Source organism: Bubalus kerabau, chromosome 18, assembly GCF_029407905.1.
Source record: "Bubalus kerabau isolate K-KA32 ecotype Philippines breed swamp buffalo chromosome 18, PCC_UOA_SB_1v2, whole genome shotgun sequence".
NCBI classification, from domain to species: Eukaryota; Metazoa; Chordata; class Mammalia; order Artiodactyla; family Bovidae; genus Bubalus; species Bubalus kerabau.
In genome coordinates this window covers 60443270-60459292 of record NC_073641.1, presented here as the reverse complement: position 1 = coordinate 60459292, position 16023 = coordinate 60443270, and the positions used below count along the sequence as shown (strand labels likewise).

At 48.5% G+C, this 16023-nt stretch overlaps 1 protein-coding gene across 4 annotated transcripts in view; it reads left to right on the top strand.

Annotated features, from left to right (window-relative positions):
* The first annotated feature begins 513 nt into the window (after nucleotides 1-513).
* The window catches only part of OTULIN (OTU deubiquitinase with linear linkage specificity), a 36860-nt gene continuing 21350 nt past the window's right edge, over nucleotides 514-16023 (top strand). The window contains exons 1-3 of one of the 4 annotated variants that reach the window (XM_055554534.1): nucleotides 514-862; nucleotides 8766-8842; nucleotides 14488-14582. In XM_055554534.1, coding sequence (XP_055410509.1) covers nucleotides 798-862; nucleotides 8766-8842; nucleotides 14488-14582 — 237 coding nt within the window. In that variant the 5' untranslated portion in view covers nucleotides 514-797. The remainder of the gene's footprint in view (nucleotides 863-8765; nucleotides 8843-14487; nucleotides 14583-16023) is intronic. The other 3 variants (XM_055554537.1, XM_055554535.1, XM_055554536.1) reach the window with 3 other exon arrangements.

The window sequence follows — 16023 nt, the reverse complement described above, 5'->3', positions numbered from 1 at the left end:
TTTAGGTCATACCTGAATGGTCTAGTGGTTTTCCCTACTTTCTTCAATTTAAGTCTGAATTTGGCAATAAGGAGTTCATGGTCTGAGCCACAGTCAACTCCCGGTCTTGTTTTTGCTGACTGTATAGAGCTCCTCCATCTTTGGCTGCAAAGAATATAATCAATCTGATTTTGGTGTTGACCATCTGGTGATGTCCATATATAGAATCTTCTCTTGTGTTGTTGGAAAGGGTGTTTGTTATGACCAGTGCATTTTCTTGGCAAAACTCTATTAGTCTTTGCCCTGCTTCATTCCGTATTCCAAGGCCAAATTTGCCTGTTACTCTAGGTGCTCTCGGAGCTGCTCCGGGGCGGGGCGCCAGCGCGCGGGGGCGGAGTACGCCCAGTAGCCTCTCGCGTGCGCGGGCCTTTCGTCTCCTGCCGCTCCACCCCCGCGCGGGCGCATGCGCAGCCTGGGCGTCGCGAGACTCCCGGCAGGCGCGGGCCGCGCCCCTCCTCCCCCGCCCTCGCCGCCGGTCAGAGGTCAGGGGGCGGGCGGCGGTGACGCGCCCGGAAGCGTCCTGGGCACTGTAGCTAGCTGGCGGGCAAGCGGCGCGGCTGAGGAGACGGCTGCCGCCCGGGCGCCCCGACGGGAGGGCCTCCGGATCGCTGGGAGGCGGCCGAAGCCCTGCGGCGCCTCCGCCAGCGGCGGCCCCATGAATCGGGGGAAGATGCCTCAGCCCGAAGCGTGGCTGGGCGCTAGCTGTATGGAGAAGCCAGCATGGGAGGCGGGGGCCGCCGCGCCGGAGGGCGGGAAGTATGCGGCCGGCGGGCCACCGCGGGTCGCGGTGCAGTGCCCGTCCGAGCAGTGAGTGCGAGGCGCGGTGCGCGGGGCCAGGGGCGGGGAGGGCGATCCGGGCTCGGCCCCCTGAGGGGACGCTGCGGGGAGTGTTGGGGGGATGGGGTGGGCTGGGGAGTAGCCGGCGGAGGGCCCTTCGCATCTAAGTACGATCGTCGGAAATAGAGGAATTCGTAAGACCCTTGTATCTAGTGTCCCAGTTACAAAAGTTTTTCCGGAAGGCGCATCTTAAAAGTTCTGGTTATCCAGTGTCCCCCCCTCCCCCTTTTTTTTGTTATCTCCATAGCTCTAAAGCTAAAGAAAGCTCCAGAAACCTGGGAAACAAACTACAGCAGCATATACTCTTATATACCTCACTCCCATGAGATCTTTACTCCGCCCTGTGGCCGGAAGGAAAATAAGGTTGTCCCTTGTCCCCCACCACAGGAACACCGCACCACGCGACGTGTTTGTTCTTGGAAGGCAAGTCTCTGCTTGATGAGCGTCCCACCTGTTAGACAGACTTTGGACGGAGTTTGATCTAGTTGTTCTGGCCTCCGGCTGCTTATCTAGTTGTCCCCAGCCCACCCAGCCCCCCCCACCCCCCGCCCCTTTATTTTTAAATACGGAAGGCTGTGCTGGTTAAAGTGTCTGTCGCTCAGTCGTGTCCGACTCTTTGCGACCCCATGGACTGTAGCCCACCGGGCTTCTCTGTCCATAGGGATTCTCCAGGCAAGAATACTGGAGTGGGTTGCCAGTCCTTTCTCCCAAGAGATCTTCCTAACCCAGGGATTGAACCCAGATCTCCTGCACTGCAGATGAATTCTTTACCGTCTGAGCCGTCAGGGAAGCCTGATCAATTCTTTATTGAACTGTACAGAAGGTGGTGTAAGTCGCAAGAGTCTGAGGGCAGGGGTGGAAGCAGAATATAAACTTGAAGGCTGAAACTTTTCTGCACTTGCAAATGCTAGTCACATACAAATGCCTTTGGAATTCTACTCAGAAAATCAGTTTGACAGATTAGCAGGAAAGTGCCCTGCACTTCCCACTGTCCTCCTCCACCCCCATTTCCTAAAAACAGGGGTTCTGGGTGGGAAATGTTATTACAGGTAATGTATTATAATCATCTGGCTTGCATGGTCCTTTATTATGGACTGTGACATTCTCATTGAGCACCCAGACCCCTTGGGAGAGTGTTAGCTGCACTTAATGGCCACTGGGAAAGATTGAGAGGTGGTTTCAAACTCCTGACTCCAGGAGCCAGCCAGGTCACCTGAGTGAAGCTGGCCAGGTGTAGACCATGGGTTCCTGGAGAGCTGAGTCTGATGGAGGTAGAATCCACTAAGTTCCAACCTGTGTGTGTTAGTCACTCAATCAGGTCGGACTTTGTGATGCCAAGGACTACAGCCCTCCAGGCTCCTCTGTCCATGGGATTCTCCAGGCAAGAATACTGGAGTGGGTTGCCATTTCCTTCTCCAGGGAATCTTCCCGACCCAGGGATCGAATCTGGGTCTCCTGCACTGCAGGCAGATTCTTTACCATCTGAGCCATCAGGGAAGCCCGGCCAGTAGTTGCTGGATTTTCTGTAAAAAATCCAAAGATTCTGACTTTTGTTTGAAATGTTCTTTTTCAAAAAATTTTACTTTATTTTAAAGATTTGTTTATTTATTTATTGGTTTTGTTTTGGCTGGATGGAACAGCATGGCACGTGGGATCGTAGTTCCCTGACCAGGGATGGAACCTGTGTTCTCTGCAGTGGCTGCTTGGAATCTTAACCCCTGGACCGACAGGGAAGTTCCCTATTTTGTTTTTTCAAAACTTCATCCACGTGCTTTATTTTTATTTTCTATTTTTATTTATTTACTTATTTATTTTTGGCCATGCCACAACACTGGTGGGATCTTAGTTCCTTGACCAGAGATTGAATTCTGGGCCCTGGCCCACCTAGACCTAACCGCTGGACTGCCAGGGAATTCCCTTGATTTTTAAATAGTAGCCTTTTATTTTTAAATTGAAACCACTGTGCAGGCCCATGTGTGAGCAGCTGTGACCTGTGGTTGCAGTTTTGTTCTGTACGTCTGAGCCCTGCTTCAGACTCAGCAACTGATAAAGCGGGCGTGGTCTTTTGCTTCTGCCCCTTCGCAGCTCATGCTGGTTCCTACCTGCTGCTGCCAGGCTAACTGCTGCTCCCTCACTTATGCCCAGGTGGTCTGAGCTGTGCCCCCACCTACTGGCTCTGGCCCTCAGACCTGCCTCAACCATTTCATAGCCTCCCCTGGGAGATGCAGAAACTTTGAACCAGGGTCCCCAAAATACACAGAGTTATTTGACAAGTTTTTCTGCTGGATGTGTTTCCCAGAGTCTGAGTGCCTGAGGAAGTGGGTCATGGTGCAAAAGGAACATTCTTTCCTGATGCACAGGTTCTGTGGCGCAGGTGTCTCTTCTATCTGCTGTCAGCAGAGCTATAGGCGTGGAGCTGAAAGGCATCTGAAAACCCCAGTCCAGGTTTGTCACTTGGTACGTCAGGAAGCTGAGCTGCGGATCTGATCCGTATAGCTTGGCCAGGGAGGTGCAGGGAGTAGGTTCCAGGGCTACGTCCCCTGATGCCTGGGTGCTGGGGACCGCCCCCCCTCACCCCCACGTCTTTCTGGCTTCCTCAGCAAAACTGGGCAGAGAGGCATGACTTATAATGCCTGCAAACTTCACTTTTTTTTTTCTGGAATAGGTGTTCCAGTTTGCCTTTTAAGTAGTAGCTTAATTTCTTTTTCTTGCTATTTTTGTTGTCTTTGATGACCTCATTCTCTTTTAACTGGTAAGAGAACAAAGGGAAGCAAGGGAAAGGAGGTGAAAAGAATTTCAAATGGCAGCTTCTGAACATCACATCCCACATTTTGGGCTTTCCTATTTGTTAAATGGGCAGTGGGGCTGCTGTGCGACTCTGAGGGGATTAGCGATGAATCGACAGAGGGATGGCTCATTTCCTAGGCTGTCCATAGGATACAGATTCCTTGTGACTGGGCTCACTGTGATTTCCCCCCAGAGAAATCGTGGGGAAGACAGACACAGAGATCTTGTGGATAAGCTGCATTCTGAATTGCTTTCCTTCCCTTCCTTCATTTGAGAACTGTGGTTGGCTGGCATCCCTTGGACAAGCCCCAAGGATGGCTCGCACAACGATGCAGGGTCCCTTTTGAGGAAGTGTTAGGTCAGACCTGATTCAGTTGACTTCTTTGGAAACTTCCTCACTCCTCCTGTCAGCAGGTCTCCTATCCTCCGTCTCCTGCTCACCTGACCCATAAAATTGAAACTTAGGGTGGGCCCACTTCTTCCTTTCAGCTAAGCTAAGACTCTGGCCCCTGAGGACCAGGGTGGCCCTGGGCATGGTTTGTGTCCAGGCTAGACATGCTTTGGGAATTGAGAAGTGAGCCTACTCCATGGTCCTTCTCTATCTGCCTGAGGAGGGGACAGGGTTTAAACCCACAGGCTCACGGTGTGTAGAGGGCAGCATGATGTGTCTGTGTACCCTTCTGAAATCGAAAGCAAAATTGTATGCATATTTATGTCTTTCTGGACTGAGGTTCAGAGGAAAGCTGTGGATCAGAAAGGCTGTAACTAGCAACTTGTGAAGCCCTTGCTCTTGGGTGTTGCTAAGTGTACTGTCGAGCGAATGTGTTTTCTCACCCACCTTGCACCTTAGTAGCTGCGGGGGCGCTGTCTGATGGGGTAACAGCTACTCCCTTCTGGTCCTTCCCCCACCTGGGGGTAGAACCTGCTTCAGAGCTGGGGTGCCCCTGAGAAACCTTAGGTTGCAGGGGTCCAGGTTGTCCCCAGACCCCTCTGGGAGTCACTGAGCCAGTCATGGAAAGTCCACTTGCAGAAAGGAGGTGGAATTTTGGCCTGGGCGCCGGTACTTTCCTGCATTTGATGTGTGGCTCACTCATCTTAGACAACCGCTGAGAGGTGGAGAAAGGCTGAGTAGAGTGATCTTTGCTTTTCCTGTGCCTGTGTGGGATGGTGCCCGGTGTCACAGTGGTTGCCGCTGTCTCTCTGACACTGCCCGGGCTGTTAGTCTTCTAGGACAGGCCAAATTAAGCATGAGCTGCAAGTCCAGAGAGCTGAACAGTCATACTCAGTTTAGCTTTTTTAGATAGCTAAGGGGAACTTGGTGCAAATGTCTACAACAGTGAGTGATTGAGATGCTGTCTTATTAGCTTTGCATATGTTAGAGTTGACTTTTTTCATATTATGTGTTCACTTTATCAGAAATCGAAAAATTGGCTTCACAGAAATGTCTTCTGCTTCGCTGAGCTCTGTGTTTTTAGCTTATAGCTTTTGTTTTGGGGACTAGTATAATTTTGTCTAAATGTAGTCAGCATTTTAAAATTAAGTTTCATTTATTGTTATCCAGGTCTTTGAACAGAGCAAGAGGAAGGTTATAAGTTAACAGACAGTGTCATGTAACCTGCTCAGTGGTGTATACTGATACTTTAACATTAAGAGTAAAGTATTTCATTTCTAAGAGAAAATGGAAGCTTGAAAATACACACTTTAGAATAACGTTATGGTGCTAAACTAATTATTTTCTAAGCAGGAATTATTAGCATTTTGGTTTTAAAATTTTAACTGAGTACTGCTCACATGCCATGGTCCCCAAGAAATCAGGTCACATTTAAGACTTTTACTTTTCTTCACTACTTTTCTAGCAATCTGTATGTTTTCTGGAAGCAAATTTTTTGCTGTAGTGATCATTTTGAGCCTATGGATTTCAGTGGACTCTGTGCCAAATGGTGAACACCTCTCATCCCAACCCCAGCTTGACACACACTCAAGATTGCCACATTTCTGAAACTGGTCAGCACGGAAGATCTGATCTTATCAAATAGTCCCTTTCCTTTCATTGTTTCCCTGTCTTCCTTTCCCAAACAAAAATTTAAACCTCCAGCTATTTCAGATTCCCGATTTTAAATATAATTTCTTTTTGTTGTTAAGAATATCAGTTCCTTTTTGATATTTAAAAAAGTTAAAGGCTTATTAAGTGAAGTATTTTCTTAAATAAAATTATTTTAATTTTTCTTGCTTTCCCACATCTCTCTTTCTAGTTGGCAGTCCTCGTGTTGGATGAATATTTCATTTTGGCTATTAAATGTCTTATTTTCTGACCGAACTGATTGAGCTTTATTGCTTGAACTTATAGCTTCTCCCCAAGGAAATACAATGGTCTTTAAAAGCCATATTACAGTTTCCCTGGTGACCTTGGAGAGTTAGCAGATGTCTTTGGTGGCCATGCACAGAATCTGAATGAAATAGTGTGGCTAAAGTGATTTGAATACACTCTGGGCCTCCCATTCATCAGTTTCTGCTGTGCTTCTTCTGTATGTCTTGAATCACCACATTTCTGTTTCCAGTAACCTTCCTTTCTGTTCTGTCTTCCCGTTGCACTTAGTTCTCCTGTAGGCTTCTCTTCGTTTCTCTTATGTTGGTCTTTGTGGGAGTTTGTATTTGCGGCTATTCAGAGAGATGCTAGTTTAGAGAACCTCCTCTGGGCCCTGGTGTTGCCATGCACTTTGGTTATTCTGTAGATAAGAAAGGCAGGAGACAAGAGTGGAGGCAGAGATGCCTGCCCATAGCCACAGAATTCGCGTGAAGTGAGAATAACTTCATAATCCGTTAGAACCAAGAACTGGAAGAGGAACTGCATAGATCATTTAGATCTTATCTGGTCATCTTGTTTTGAAGATGAGAAAACTGAGGCCAAGATTGGGGAAGTAGCTTCCACAAAGACATGCTTCTGATAATGGTATTATGAAAACGATTCACTTAAATGCCGGTTTTATACGATCAGAATTTCTCTCCTATTTAATAAAGCTCGGAAGGAGGCCGAAAGATAACATTAAACTATTGAAAGAAGAACTAACACGTTTAGTCACTTTTTATTTGAAGTGTTTGATGTATAGTCCCTGCGAATCTGGTTTCTGTTTGCTTTTAACCCTGGCCCCGGCTGCATGGGTGACATCACACCTTTTACTTGAAATCTCACTGGGGCTAGAGCACATGGAGAATACCCTTTCCCTAATATGTCCCCCTCAATCCCACAACAACAACAAAAGACAGGCGCACACACACCATCACTTTCGAGAAGAGAGAAGGAAAGGAAAATGGGTAAGAAATGATCATTGGGTGAATCATCCGTCCCTCCTCTGCCCAGATGGATAGATACGAGAATTAATGAGGCTAGCTAACTTTTTTGACTGTTGAGTGCCTGCGTGTCTTATTTTCAGAGCAGTCTCTTGTGAGTACTCTCACTGTTATTTTTACAGGTGGATAAATTTAGGTGCTGAGAAGTGTAGTCCCTTGAGTTCCACGTGACGCACGTGGTTGACAAGGGCTGGAGTGAGGAGTGGTCACACCCTGGTGGTCAACTGCAGCCCGTGGCATGCTCCAGCGAGGCCGCCTACACAGCCTGTGTCCTGTTGGGGTGGACAGTGAGCCATTCAGGCAGGGGCGTCAGCAGAGCCAGTCACAGGTGTAAAAGCACAGGCTGGGCCCATCAAGTGTTTGGCCTGAAGCGTGTGTGTGTGTGTGTGTGTGTGTGTGTGTGTGTGTGCGCGCGCGCGCGCGCGTGCGTGCGTGTGTGTGTGTGTGTGTGTGTGTGTAGGGCTAGCGTGGTGAGGTGCGTCCAGATTTAGACTTCCCCGCTTATTTGGGAGCCATTGAAGGGTTTCAAGGGTGGAGGGTGTGTTGGTCCCCACCTCAGTCTGTTTCTCTCAGCGGCACCCCCTTCCTCTTTCCTCTGGCTTGTGAGCCGTGCGGGAGGTGCTGGGGAGCTCCTGGAGTCAGGCACGCGGGGGCCATCCACTTAGTTCCTGAATAACTCCTCTTTCCTATGTGCCCCGGTGCCTGGAGCCTCCCGTCCTGTGTGAGGAGCAGGGGTGTGCTGTTGTGGGGAGTACTGGGAACGGGGGGTCTGTTGCTTGCAGCCCTGGAGGTCTCCCATGCCCCCCCACAAAGTCCTCGGGGTACCTCTAGTTCCTGACCTTTCTGGGCCCTGCAGGGTGTGCTGGTCTCCCCTTCCAGCAGACATCGGTCCTCAGGCCTCCAGGCTTCTCCCATCCTCCGTACCTATCTCCCCGTCTTCCACTTTTGGGCGATTTGTGCTTTCACCTGTCGTGTGTTCCAGCAAAAACAGAATGGCATCACTGTTTCCCATCACCATGGTGCATCTTGAGGGGAACAGGAATCATCTTAGAATCTGAAAGTTCCATTTGCTCTCCTTGTCTAGCAGCCAGTGGGGTTTTCTCCTTTCCAGGACTTAGTAGGTTCTTGTTGGCTCACTGAAGGAGCCAGGAGACTCTTTGGGGAGCTGCTGTGTAAGTCCCAACGAAAGCGTGGGGATTGGTGGGCATATGCCCAGCACAAGGTCGGGGAGCTGCCTTCCTGTGGGCATCAGGGAGCAGGAGCGCCTCAGGGAGCTGGTGTGGCCCAGGGGATCTTGTGAATCTCCTGTCTTTCTTTTTCGAGGAGCTCTTGGAAAATTTGCCTGTGATGTTCCAAAGCCGGCAGTTGTCCTGTGCTCCTCAGTGCTTTTATTAGCACCATCTCCATGCTTGAAACCTGGAGAGTCAGGAACAGCTCCGCTGATGAGCATAGATGAGCATGCTAAGATGCTTACGTGTGTGGTGGAGGCATTAAAGACCTCACAGTTGAAATGGCCCCAGAGCCGCGTAGCCAGTGGAGTGGTGTAAAATGTCTCACTTCAAAAAGTCTGAGTTAGTAGTGCTAGAAATACAAGTCTAAGGCGAAAAACCCATATTTTATCAGACTATCATCATGTAATGTAAAAACGTTAAACTTTGCATGTCTTATTAATTCGTAAAGCAGCCGCATGTTGTGATAAGAAGGACATGTCAGTGCCACAAATTTTTGAAATGTCTGATTTGGTGTGATTTCAGCGAGGAGGACATGTATCGTGCGGCGGATGAAATAGAAAAGGAGAAAGAATTACTTATACATGAAAGAGGGTCATCAGGTATGTTTGAAATTGTTTTCTTTATAAAGAGTTCTTACTGTTTATAGTAGAAAATGCAGTTAAATCAGTATATCCATTTTCATAAAATATTGAGACACACTTTCCTAGGAAGATGGACTTCCTCGGAAGCATTCTTAGGCATTTGGTCTTACCTCCACTGGGTTATTCATTTTGCTGGGTAAAAATATTTTGGGTGTGTTTGGGGACTACTGTTTCCTGAGGCTTTAAAGTTTCAGTGCAAGTCCTTTGCTTGCGTTCCTTACATTCATAGCATTTTTGCACCCGTGAGAATTTGTCTAACCTCTTGACACCACTCTGTCTTAAGTTCTTGACTTCCTTATTTTCATAGAGGGAGAGTTGGGGTTTAAAGTGCGTTTTTCGTTTCAAGTGGAAGGATTTACTGCTTAGCTGGCCCTCTGGGTCTTTGTGTGCGGAAGGCCATGTAAGTTTGATTTGACTTATAAGAAAGAACGGTGGTGGACATGATAGCTCTTAATTCTCCCGTCATGTTGTGACCCTGTCCACACTTGTGCTCAGCCGCATGCTCTCTGTTCATCCTTCAGCATCCGTCAACCCCTGGCTGCTAGGGTGAGCCTGCTTCGACCATGGCCGTTGGGCCGGGTGTGGGGAAGCACCTCCTTCCTCCCCAACTCGCCCCGGGCAGGAGGCCGGGGAAGGAGCTCCATTAGGGGATACCCCACAGACCATTCAGACTGAGGGAAGGAGGAGAAGGGGCTGACAGAGAATGAGATGGTTGGATGGTATCACTGAATCAAAAACGTGAGTTTGAGCAAACTCCAGGAGATGGTGAAGGACAGGAGGCCTGGAGTGCTGCAGTCCACAGGGTCGCAGAGTCAGACATGACTGAGCCACCAAATGATTCACAAGCAGCGTTTTCCTGCGCGCCACTTGCGTAATGTTCTGGTTTAGGAACCGGCTCTCATTTACGGTGCTGGTGACAAAGTGTTAGGATGTGTCATTAGGAGCAGAAGATATGGGTGGGGTCTCTGAAGACAGTTCTCGAACCTTCCTCACAGGGAGTTGGCGGAACTCCTCCCTGTGGTAACTGGGGAAGATGATGTGCTCTGTTGTGGTCCAGCCCCGCGGGTTCCCGGCCCCCACAGCCTTCAGAGGTGTCTCAGGGCCCCAACGGCAGTTGCACACACTTCACCTCAGTGGCAGGACTCAGCAGTCCCGTCCTGAGGAGAAGGCGCTTCCTCAGGCCTTGTCTGTTCCTGCCCCGTCTGCAGGGGCCTCTGGCCTCCTCGCTTGCTCTGCGGGCTCTCTGTTGGGTTCCCTTCTGTCCCCAGGGGAGCCCCACACAGGTGCTTTTCAGGGGGTCTTGTCTCTTCCAGCTCTGGTCTGAGGCAACACAGGTCCCTTCACACCCTGCATCTCAGTCCTTCTGGCTTCGTTGCCCTTCCTGATGTAACATCCTGTGGATGGGCCTCTGGTGAGCAGCTCCGTTTTTTGCGAAAATGTCTTGATTTCACTTTGTTTCGTGAATAACCCCGGGTGAATAATACGTTTTCTCTAATTTTCCTTGAAGATTTCATTCTTCATTCGTTTCTTTCGTAGTTGAAAACACTGCAGTCAGTCCGACTCTTGGCAGTCTGTCTTTCCCTGTCTTTTCTCTGTCTTTGGTGTCCTACAGTTTCTCCTCAGGGTCTCTTAAGTATGGATTTTTTTTTTTTTTTTTTAGCACTTTGTTAGGGATTGTTTTTACCTTTTAAAATCTAAAGATGCTTAGTTTTCATCAGTTCAGAATTCTCAGCCGTTATCTCTCTAAATACTGCCTTTTTCCTATTCTGTTTACTGCTTCTAGAGCTCCAAATCAGGTGTTTGCTAGCTCCCATTCAGTTATCCAGGGCCCTCAGTTACACACCCTTTCAAGTATTTTCTGACTTTTGGCCTCTGTTACATTCTGGATAGTTCCTTTAGAAAGGTTTCTCTTTCTCTTTTGGAAAAGATCTGTTTTCCTTCCCAATTTGCTTGGTCTTTTTTGATTGTGTATTGCCTTTTGCTCAAGTTTTTATTTCTTCTTTTATTCCCTTAAGCATTTTAAACATTCTTTTCTGGACCTGATAATTCCATTAGCTGAAAATCCTGGCAGGTCTACTTATGCCAGTTGCTGTTTTTGCTTACTTCTTGTTTCTTCACAGTTTGGTTCTACGTTCAGCTTTTGTGTGTCTGTGGAGAGATTGTGCAGCCTGTCTTGAGTGTGAGGGAGTTTGGTCTCATTTCTGCCGTGCACCCAGGAGTCACCTCCCTTGGGCCACGTCAGGTGAATTTCTGGGTTTGAGTTCCCAGGGTCTTGCAGCTTGTGTGAAGTCACACCCTGTCCCTGTGTGAGAGCTGGCCTGTGGTTATGAGATCTTAGGTCCTCTCTCCCCAAGGCAGAGCCCAGGTCAAAGCAGAAAGTTTTCTTATGCTCTCTGTTAGTCACCTAGTCCATGAGTGCAAAGTAGCCTGAGTCATGTCCTATTCTTTGCGACCCCGTGGACAATAGCCCACCAGACTCCTCTGTCCATGGGATTCTCCAGGCAAGGAACAGGTTGCCATTTCCTTCTCCAGGGGATCTTCCCGACCCAGGGATCGAACCCACATCTCTTAACATCTCCTGCATTGGCAGTCAGATTCTTTACCATTCGCGCCACCCAGGAAGCTGACCCCACCTAGTCCAGGGGTCAGCAAACACTAGCTCCCTGGCCAAAGTTGAGATGCCATCTGGTTTTGTAAATAAAGTTTTATTGGAACTCCTTAGTTTACCCATCGCACATGGTGATTTTCATGCATAGTAAGTTGAGTAGTTGTGACAGAAACCTTATAGTCTTAAAGCCTACGTTATTTACACTTTGGCCCATTAGAGAAAAAGTTTTTAATTCTTGCCCTAGCCTCTTGATTGAGAGTCCCAGCATTCTGGAGGGGTTCAGTTTTAACTTCCCATCCTCCAAGGGTCTGAATCTTTGTCTTGGTCACCATATGGTGGTTAAGGAACAAAACCTCTTGGTTATTTCAGCTTCTGGTGACCACTCTTGATTTTCAGCTTCCCCTTTGTGTTTTTTGAATTTGTTTTTGGTGGAGTTTATTTGGCCATTAGAAATGTGCATTTCTGGGGCAGTAAGCAGCCTGTGTAGCATGCAGATAACCAGAGCAGGCGCTGACTTAGACTGTAAGCTGCTTGAGGTCGGGCTCAGGCCGTCCTGCGTCTCCAGCTCCCAGCCTGCAGTGGCTCTTGGAGTCCTCCTCCCAGTGCCCAGCTGGATGGGACTGGGGGTGCACTTCCGGTGCTGGCAGCTGTTCAAGTATCCATTTTCCCACCCTCAGTGCCTCACGCAGACCTCTGATTCATCAGAGGACTGCAGCCTGTGGCCTGGGCTCTGAGCCCAGTCAGCCTCCTGCCTCCTCCGCTCAGTCCTGAGATGTGGCCCCTGCTGGCCTGTGGAGGGCCCAGGTGTCCAACCCACAGGAAAGAGGACCGAGGGTGAGGAGAGCGCCAGGGCTGGACTTTCTTCTCTGGGGGCCCTTCCCGAGCTGGAAGCTGCTCTGCTCGTGGCAGAACGTGTCCCAGTGAACGTCCTCGACTCTGGACACGTGTAGCTCCTTGGGCTTTCTGAGGAGGCGAGTCGAAAAGCGATTAAAGGGAACTCTTCCTTCCACTAATAAACACAAAGTGTTTTTGACAGTGACTGCTCTTTATTTGAGGGTTGGCTGTGCAGCCATGGTATTCGTGGTCTCTGTGGATTAGGCTCTAGGTCTGGTTCACCTTTAAGCCAATCCTGATTTAAGCACAGATAAATGTATTTGTTACCTGTGTGTGTGTTATTTTCCCTTTTGTATAGAAGGTTTATTTTCCTTATGAAAGGATTTATCAATGAGATTTTTAAAATAGGCAATTCTGACATTTTATGTCTTAAAAAATTGTTTTACTTATTAAAGTACAGGAAGGGCTTAGGGGTTCTTCTTGTGCTCCTCCATCCGTCATCCCACATCCATCACATCTTGCACGATCAAGGCCTGTGGTCCTTTCTTCTTAAGTAGTCGCTAAACCCTTTCAGGGCCAAATCTGGGCCTTTATTATCTTCATATGCCCCTGCTCCTAGCTCAGTGCTTGGCACATATTAGACACACAGTGTTTGTTGGATTGAGTTGACTATAACATCTTTATTTTATGTACAACTTTCTCTTGAGTAAATATGCCATGAGGTACTTCTGTGTTTATATTCTGATTTCTTTGCTAACATTTACTTCTTCAATATTTTAAAAAGGAAGTCAAGATATGCCTGGGAATTTAGCTCTCTTTCTTCCTAAAACATACAAAGACCTACACATGTGCGTGCATATGCCTAGGCCACAAAATCCAACCCCAGGCCTCATGTGTTAAACAAGAGAAGTCTGAAGGCCTTTTTATTTTTTACTATAACATCTGTCTGATCATCAGTTATCTCTTTTATTTGGGGTGTATGTGTTATTAGAATCAAACAGGCCCGAGTTTCAGCTCACATTGAGAGCTCTGTTAGTTTCTGGCTGATTATCAACAGTTTATAGCCCTTTGGGATCAAAGCAGGATATAACGAAATAAAGATTATTAAATATACATCTGTAATAGAGGTGTTATCTCTTTGTATAATGGATGTGAAAAAATTACAAATCACTAGCTATGTGGTCTCAAAGCTTAGACTATTGCATGTTTGAATGAACATTACTCGAGGATACTTAGGTCAGTGTGGTTGCCGGTGCTGAGGGCACAGCTGAGAAACAGACCAAGCCCCTGCCCTCAGGGAGCTCATGTTTTGCTGTGTGTGTGTGTGTGTGTGTGTGTGTGTGTGTGTGTGTGTGTGTAGGGATGGGAGAAGCAGCATACAGAAAAAGAAATATGTTAGGTGCTGATCAGTGCCAAGAAGAAAAGCAGAACCATGTAAGAGGAACAGAGTGAAAGTGTGTGTATGTTTGTGTGTGTGTGTGTGTGTGTGTGTGTGTGTGTGTAGGGATGAGAGAGGCAGGGTACAGAGAAAGAAATATGTCAGGTGTAGATCAGTGCCAAGAAGAAAAGCAGAACCATGTAAGGGGAACAGAGTGAATGTGTGTGTGAGTGTGTGTGTATGAGAGAGTGTGTGTGTGTATGTGTGAGAGAGAATGTGTGTGTGAGATGTTTTGACATTGAATGTCAGTGTCAGAGGTAAGCAGAGACCTGCAGAGCGTGAGGAGCAGGTACCTCGCAGGTAGGGCAGGAGCTGTCGGTGTGGGTAGTGGGGGAGCTGAGACCCGAGAGGCAGTGGAGGGCCAGGGCAGGGGGCCCTCTTGTAGGGAGGAAGGGAGTAGACTCCCAGGTGTGATGGGAGGCCCTGGAGCCCAGCTGGGGTAGGTAGCATCTCACTTAGGTTTTTGAATGCACACTCTGGCTGCTGTGTGGGGGATGGCCGGTAGGGTCTGGTGACAGAGAGGCTCAGCGGGAGACCTCTGTGGTCTGGGAGCGAGGTGGTGGCGGTCTGCACTGGGTGGTCAGCAGTTTTGAGATTCTAGACGTGGGAGGGACTGCAGTGAGCGAGAAAGGAACTCTCAGGCGAAGCCATGCTGTTATTCTGATCATACTTTATCTCCTTATTCCCCCTCCCCCCCACCCCTTTTTTTGGATTCTTTCACAGAAGCTAGATTAAGTGTAGCTCCTGAAATGGATATCATGGACTACTGCAAAAAAGAATGGAGGGGAAATACGCAAAAAGCAACATGTATGAAAAAGGTATGACGCCTGGATGCGTGCATTTTGAGTTTTTCCAGTAGTCTACCATAGGTAATTATTTAGTATGTCCTTTTCTATGCTGCTAAGTCACTTCAGTTGTGTCCGATTCTGTGCAACCCCATAGACAGTAGCCCACCAGGCTCGCCTGTCCATGGGATTCTCCAGGCAAGAATACTGGAGTGGGTTGCCATTGCCTTCCGCCATGCATGCATGCATGCTAAGTCGCTTCAGTCATGTCCAGCTCTGTGCGACCCCTTGAACAGCAGCCCACCAGGCTCCCCTGTCCATCGGATTCTCCAGGCAAGAGTACTGGAGTGGGTTGCCGTTATGTTTAGATGTTATAGTTACGACAACTGCCATTAGACTGTGTTACTACAGGGGTTCTAACTTTAGAGATGAGGAAACAGACTGCAAAGATAAGGGCTGTCTCAGTATTAATACAGAATCATTATCAGTTAGTCAGCAACTTGATTTCTTTGAAAAACGCATAAATGACTGTGTGCTGTTCTGAGCTGGGCCAGCTATGGGTTGGCCCTTGGCATTTGGCTGTAATGCCCTTCTGGCTGGGTGAGGTCACAGCCTTGTGTGACCTACATCTGCTGTCCCCACCTGGATTTATTTTCACATCCTCCAGTCCTCGGGGCCTGGACTCTCCCGTACTCCCTTAGCAGTGGGACCTGGAGCTCCTGCCTTTATTTAGGGTACCCCAGGAGTTGCCCCCTCTCAGTCCCATTGCATAACTGGGTGACCCCAAAGGTAGTTCTTCCAAGGCTGTGGGACGTCAGGGATTCCCATGACGTGGCCCTGCTGGGGCTGTGGCCGGGCTGGGTCACCACTCCCGCTGCACAGTAGTCAGGCAGCACCCCTCTGGGTTCCCCTCAGATGGATCCTGAATCCAGCATTCCTCCATGGGTGGAGATTGGTCCTACAGTTGACCCTTGTACACTGCAGGTTTGGACTGCTGGGGCCCGCTTCTCTGGATTTTTTCACTGAATATGGACTACAGTGTACTGCACGATCCCATGAGTGATTTATGCATTTGGAAAGGTGCAGTTGCTGTTGAACTAGTATTTGGGACAGCTGGGGGTTTACCATAGGGAAGAGGTGCATTTAGTAGGCATGAGTCTCCCTGATGGGCCTTCTATTGCAGTGGTTGGGCCACTGAACAGAAATGCAGCTCTCAGAATTTTATTATTGGAAAGAAATACTTTCATATCCACTTCGAACATCATCCTGTGACTTGAATCTTGAAAACAACTTACGACAGGGTCCAGTGCTTGGACACAGGATGACTGTCTACGGGGTCCCCACCCCAGGAGGGTGCCACTTCTTCCTTTGCGTACGTGTGTGTTGAGGGCGAAACAGGGTTTTAAATGGCTGTCGAGGAAGAGCAGGGCAAGTGACAGATCCACATGGTCAAGAGGAGTGAGATGGGAAAGCC